The 7,154-nt window shown below is 37.4% G+C and overlaps 1 protein-coding gene and 1 pseudogene across 1 annotated transcript; one reads left to right on the top strand and one right to left on the bottom strand.

Moving 5' to 3' along the window:
- The first annotated feature begins 302 nt into the window (after positions 1-302).
- LOC121757397 lies at positions 303-1,003 on the top strand. Its single transcript, XM_042152952.1, has one exon. The coding sequence runs from the start codon at positions 348-350 to the stop codon at positions 945-947; it is 600 nt and encodes a 199-aa protein (XP_042008886.1). The 5' UTR covers positions 303-347; the 3' UTR covers positions 948-1,003.
- Positions 1,004-1,016: 13 nt separating this feature from the next.
- On the bottom strand, positions 1,017-6,332 carry LOC121757398 (annotated as a pseudogene).
- Positions 6,333-7,154: the final 822 nt, after the last annotated feature.

Here is a 7,154-nt window from a genome sequence, read left to right as displayed (position 1 = left end):
TAGATATATGTTAACATCTTTTTACTTGGCATTCAAAATATAACAACGTTGTGTTGTCAAAAATAATATTACTTCGTTTTAATACTCATATGAAACAATACAAAAAAATAATTTTTTAATTTTATATTCCAAGTTTATAAATTGTTAAATTAACCAAAATTACAACTATGTCAAAGAAAATATAAACGCTTGGGCTAGTGTTTAGTCGTTGAATTAAATTACTAGTAAATAAACAAATAAACCGCTCTCCCCATAATTCGACCGTTGCAAAATTCAAAATAAATTCCCGTTGCATATGAAAAGTGAAAACACTCTCCTCTCATTGATCTGAAAAATCTAGCAATCAAATGAGCGATACAAAGTCATCATCTCTAATGGAGGCAAAGCCGGTGCACCCCCTCCACCAGATCGCCGGAAATCCAACCCACAAACTCCTCCTCAAGCAGTGGCTGAAAGAGGAGGAGCTCATCCTCAACCGTCTCTCCCTCAAGGAGACCCAAATCGACTCCACCCGCAAAGAGATCACCCACCTCTACTGCCTCTTCTTCCTCTTCCACTCCACCGCCCTCCTCCTCCTCTTCTCTGCAGATGCCCGCCCCCACCTCTGCCGCCGCTCCTGGCTCCCCTCCCTCTGCTCCCTGCTCTTCTCTCTCGGCTTCATCTGGGCCATCCGGTACAAGACCGACGCCGAGTCCCATCTCGAGAAGATGCTTACCCGGGAGAAGGAGGACTCTGCGCTGCTGGCTAAGTGTGTCGAGGAGCTCAAGAGGAAGGGCGCAGAGTTCGACCTGCTCACCGAGGTGGACGCCCTGCGCCGCGCCAAGAGCTTGCGAATTGAGTCCAAGTCCGTCCCCAAGTGGTCCGCCCGGGACTTCGTTACCCTGTTTTTCTTTGCGGTGTCTTGCTGTGTCGTAGTGTTGAACAGGCTCATCTTGTGCACTTACTAGCTTTGATGTAATGTAATCTTTCTTCATATTACAATGCAAATTTCGCTTTTGTGTTATGTAATGTGTTCATATTACAATGCAAATTTTACTTCAGATAATTAGAATTCACAAATGATGTACGAATGATAGAAAGTAATCTCTAATTGTGTTATGTAAAGCGCTACTGCTATCACCCGCCGTGCCTCCTCCTCATTGAACTCTGACAACTCTTCGTCCACCAGCCCCACATCCCTCTCATTTTCATGGCAATGCCAGGCTTGTGTAGAAAACACATGTTGCCCTTATCTGTTAGTATTTTGCCTGCTTTTCGCGAGGTGTAGAGGAAGGAGAAGATCATACCCATTCAAGTAGATATACCCTATCTTCTTCCTGGTTCGGATCGGAATTTGCTCTTCCACTGATAATTTCAAGAGCCACAACTCCAAAACCGAATACATCAGCCTTCACAGTAAGGTGACCCCTCATCATATTCCGGAGCAAGATACCCACTGCATCACATCGTTCACAATATAATTGTACACAGATGACTGGAAGATATAGGTTTTTTAAGCAGATGAGTTTGGTGGATCTTACATCGTGCCTGCAACACGGGTGCTCATATGTGTCTTCGTGTCATCATACAACTCGGCCAAGCCAAAATCCGAGAGTTTTGGGTTGGGTTGAGTTGAGTATCGAGCAGAATATTGCTTGCCTTCACGTCTCTGTGCACAATCCGAAGTCGGGATTCCTCATGAAGATAAGCTAGGCCTCGTGCTACTCCTAAGCATATATCAAATCTCATATGCCAGACGAGGAAAAAACTTCCTATACCTGATACAATAAAGCACAGTGGTCCAGATATTAGTGATTCCTGTAAAAATACAACTGATTCACAAACTAGACTTTTCATACCAAATAAAGCTTGATGATCTAAGCTCTTGTTCTCAAGGTACTCATATACAAGTAGTCGTTTATTCCCCTCAATGCAGCATCCGTACAGCTTCACTAGGTTACGGTGTTGCACAGCTGATATGGTTTCAATCTCTGCCAGAAATTCGCTCTTCCCTTGACGGGATGCTACAGACAACAGCTTCACAGCAGTAACTCTTCCATCCTCCAGTTTCCCCTTCGTTTTGATGCAATATGTAGATAAGAGGAAAGACTTTTGATTATTATACTAATACTTGTGATGCTCTTATTATCTCATCTTTCAACCAGTTTGTCTCACAAACATACTCAGTTTACACCTGTTTTTATCATATGATTAGCCTCTTCTAAAAGACAAACCATGTGAGAATGCTTGTATGAAAAAAACCGAAGTTACCTTGTAAACAGTCCCAAATCCTCCCTCTCCAAGCTTGTTGGCTGTACTGAAATCGTCTGTGGCAGCTCTAAGCTGTGCATATGTAAAAGTGTAGGGTCTGGTTTCAAGGCCCAGGAACTCTGAAGATTAAGGCAGAAACTTTTCAATATTTAGGGCGATAATCACAGATTCACAGTTATGGCATGCCATGAAATGCTTAACGTCATCTAGAGATATCAAATCATAAAAATGTAGAAAAAGGCGAGCACACGAAAAAAGTTCTGTATTTCCAAACAAAATATAGCTTATCTTTGCCTATGGACAAATTGAGAGAGTGTATATCATGTAGAGAATTTATGGTGAATTTTGACAAATTGAACTTATCTTTGCCTATGAACATGGCTTTCTATCGCATGAACCATATAAGGCCATGTTTGCATTTAAAAAACATAAATTCTTGCTTTAAGAGGGCATAAACTTTTCTGCTTAATTACCTTCATCTTCATGTCTCTTCTGCCTTCTTCTCCGCACCGTATAACAGATTGCTAGTAAGGTAAGGAAACTTACAGCTACAACCGAAACGACAACCCCCACGATCATGCCCGACCTATTTTTCTTGCTGTTGACAAACTCATTTGGAGAATTATTGCTTAGAGTAGGAATAAAATATACAGAATAACTTATTTTTTTTGGTTAGAATTGGCATAAAATTTGAGGATCAAACTTCATTAGTTGTAAGAAGTCCAGTTTCCAAGGGAGATGTACCTCCGGGGCTGACGCTCAATGCTGAAATAGAAGGTCCATATATACCCTGAGAGGGCACACAGCAAGTTCCTTTTCCAGCCCAAAACAGATGGATTTCAAGGTGGTTTTCAGTCACTCGCGCACCTCTTTTCGTATGTCGAAATCTTTGAAAGCCAGATTACCCTGGGAAGGAGAGATTGATCATTTAAAATGACCTTATAAAAAGTTAAACATAGCCACAGTGAAGCAAGAGTTCTTTACGATAGCTGTATGTATCTCTCACCTGAATATATATATCAAAAACATGCCTTCCAAGACTCTTCCAACTAGTAGGGTTCTCAATCTTGGTCTTCCACAAACTGAAGGGTTATGTTGTAACCCCCATTCTCGAGGCCCGAGCTATAATATCTTAATGATCCAGCAGAAACACGCGAACTCTGGTACATCTCTGGATCCCTCGTATTCGGAATATATGTTACGAAGTTAGTTATGTATTCTGGATTCCTGCTTCCAGAAGGAAGACCAACATTACTAACAGCCCATCTCTGTTCTCTAGTCACATAATATGACGCTGGACCTAGAGTTGCGTTATCTGCCTCGTACACGACTCCTGTGGCAGATCTCATTTGTACACCACCAGATTTTATCGCAAAGCTGGAATCTGCAAACATGGAAATACAAAGTCACATGCTAATTTGTCAATAAAGCTTTCTAAGAAAGTAAAGTGAAGCTCATTGGATATGCAAACAGCTTATTGGTTGATTAGCAGTCCTTACTATATTACTGGATCAAAAAATACTGAAGGATGATGAACATCGATCTCTTTATCGTGACAAGAAAAATGGTTTCCAAATTTCACATGCAGTCAGCAAAATTCTGAATTTCTTCAATTTTTTAAAGTGCTTATGCTCTTTACAATTTCTAACTATCACAAGTCAAAGATAGGCAAGCATACATGTTTTTTTCAAACACTTAGTATTATATTTAACGTAACTTCTGTGTTCAATATATAATGCACACATTCTCATCTCCCAAATGTTTGGCGGGATGTGCTCATTTGTGCCAATACTTTTCGCACTTAACTCAAGAAAAGATCAAGCTAAAGCATAAACTCAATTCTGAAAACCTCTTCCCACTTGTAGTTTATTTAAAAAAGGAATTTAGGTAAGATGCTAATTAATTCTTAAAAGGACATGATGAAAATTCAGATTTGGATATGGGACATATGGACATTACAAAATTCATATTCTGGTGTATGTAAAAAATAGTAGTTCTCATTTTGTACATTATTATATGGTGATATATGTTTTCCTTGATTCCATATAGATCGGATAAACGTGGTTGGTTACTGTAACTGACAGTTGCATGAAGAAACCAGAAATTTTCAGAAGTAGCATGTATATGTGAAGCAGAAATAATGAGTAGAACAAACAGATAATATGAAGCTTATGAACACAGCTTAAGGACTAGGAGTTAACCTGGTGTTAGAACCTTCCATATTAAAATTGTTGGCAACCAAATTACTGCAGAAAGTTACATGTTAGATATCACACTAACCAACTTAGATGGGAATAATAAGTTCGACCAAAATATCTAAGTTATTTTAACCCTTAAATGTAACAAATTCATACAGTTGGAGATCTCGCTGGCTGGTCCAAGAAGGAAAAGCTCCCAGAAAGTTCGTTATACGACAAATCACTGCAAATAAGTAGAATATGGATGTCATTCTAGTTATTGGTATCCAGAAACTATGCATAATTTGCTTGAAATGCATAATATATATACAATTCCAGTGAATTTCAGTATTCTTAATTTCTTTAGGCACAAGCTTACATGCCTAATATCATCATGATGATAATTGTATTGATATATAAACATAAGCCAATAGCATTCTACAGTAGAAAATTTGACTATGCATTTGGTGAACTGAAAGAATAAGAACGAAATCATAAAAGATAGAGAGCCATAGTGCACATGAAATCATTTTTCATCATGGAAACTTACAGCAAAGATAAATTTGGATATTCATCAAGGTTGGAGGGGATGGAGCCAGAGATGTTGTTATTCCTCAAAGATCTGCAATTTATTGATAATTGAAGTATGTCAACAACACTAGGATAATACTATCACTATGTAAATAATGCCATGCCAGAGTCACTCACAAAGTAGTCAAAGCCTTCATATTTGTGAGAAAGTCTAGTGAAGAGCTCCCATTGGATAGATCAGATATTCTCCTGTGATCATAATTTTTAAAATATTAACCAATGTTTTAAAAACCGGACCGGACCGGCCGGTTCGACCGGTACAACCGCGAACCGATATGCAGTCCGGTCCGGTTCACCCCTAGAAACCGTCAGCATGTTAAACCGTCGTGAACCGGCGAAACCGGCCGGTCAAACCGGTTCAACCGTGAACCGAAAACCGGTTTTTTACTTTACAAAATAAATTTTCAAAATTTGTTGTTGGCAAGACTTGAACCCATGACGCCTTCTCTACAATCCAACACTTTACCACTCCACCATATGACCATTTTGAAATAATAAGAACATTAATTATTCTTATACACTAAAAATGATAATTTTTAGCCACCTAAAATAATAATTCATTTTAATTTTATATTTTTTATATAAATTGTTAATTATAATATATACTTAATTATGCTTTAACAATCCCTAAATTTTTGTAACTACACATAAATTTAATATCTTTTAGATGTAAATATAATTTATTATTACTTAACATTAATATTTTTCTTGTAAATATTTAATTTATATACACTACCCATTGATATTAATACTTTTACATAAAATAACTAATTATTCATGTTTAATTATTGCTTAATATAATATTATTTCGTTCAATACACTTTTTTAATTACAAAAAAATTATCTATCTATATATAAAATATTAAATTTTTTATCTACAATAACTAATGAATCATATATTTAATTTTATTTACCAACAAAAATATTTATGAAATTTAGTCATTTGCTACTAAATTTTAATATTTATATTAAAACCAAAATATAAGGTTAATATTTTTGATAAATTATAGTCCTACTATATAAATTTAATATATTTTGTATATTGTATACTTAATTATATGTATTTACAAAAATAAAACGGTTCGACCAATGATTGAACCGGTTGGACCGGTTGAACCATGAACCAGTAGCTTCGCCGGTTCGCTCACCGGTCCGGTTTTTAAAACATTGATATTAACCATTCCAAAGTATGAACATATGGTATCGAACCATCAAATCTTAGAGAGAGTTGGTTAAGGCGCTCACAAGTCGGTCAAATCCCTTAAATTGGAAAAGGATGGTGGTATTGGGCCCTGAAACGAGTTTCCTTCGAATCTTCTGGAGATGTATCAGAACAAAACGGATCATGAAAATGCAAGGCAGGACTACAGCCAGAGGTTTACTACCATGAAACTTGCCAAGATTATTGAATAGTTGAACAAATTAGAAGCTAGAATCTTGAAGGAGGCATAAATAACTAGGATTGTATCTCACATGACAGTTAAGTTAGTCCAGTTTCCAATGAAATCGGGTATTTGTCCTGTGAATGCAACGTCTGAAGAAAACCTGAAATCCCAAGAAATTTGAACATTTATCTTGAGCTAAACTCTCACATTATCTTCATGTTCCGTAGTCTTGCAAACGACGAAGGGATTTCACCCCTAACTCCAGAGCTATCGATCCAACGGGTAAGGTGTACATCAAAACGGAGGATCAACACAGTTTGTGATCAAGATGAAAGTTCAAGAATATGTTATCAGCAAGTAGAACATATAGCTCGTAAGAAAGAAAAAAAGCAGAGCATTCTACTCTTATATCGAGCATGGCGATTTCCTCAGTAAATTCTCACACAGTAGTAAATTAAATGCAAGACAAAGACAGAGAAGTAGCAGTGCAGTCCGCAAGTTCAGATGGCAAAGGACCAGAGTAATTACAAGTACCAATAGCCCTGCAAGAGAGCAAGAACACACCATGCAGTTCATATACTTCACTCCCTCTGAACACACACACACACACAGAGCTAATGGCTTACAATGATCTTAAATCAGTGAAGGACCATATCCTCAAGATGATGGGCCATATCAGCCAATTAATCGAAACATTAGTAGGATATGTAGATCTAAAATCCCAAGTTGATAGTATAATTCTTCGATGTCT

This window comes from Salvia splendens, chromosome 12 (assembly GCF_004379255.2).
Source record: "Salvia splendens isolate huo1 chromosome 12, SspV2, whole genome shotgun sequence".
Lineage (NCBI taxonomy): Eukaryota > Viridiplantae > Streptophyta > Magnoliopsida > Lamiales > Lamiaceae > Salvia > Salvia splendens.
This window is presented reverse-complemented; position numbering and strand designations above follow the sequence as displayed.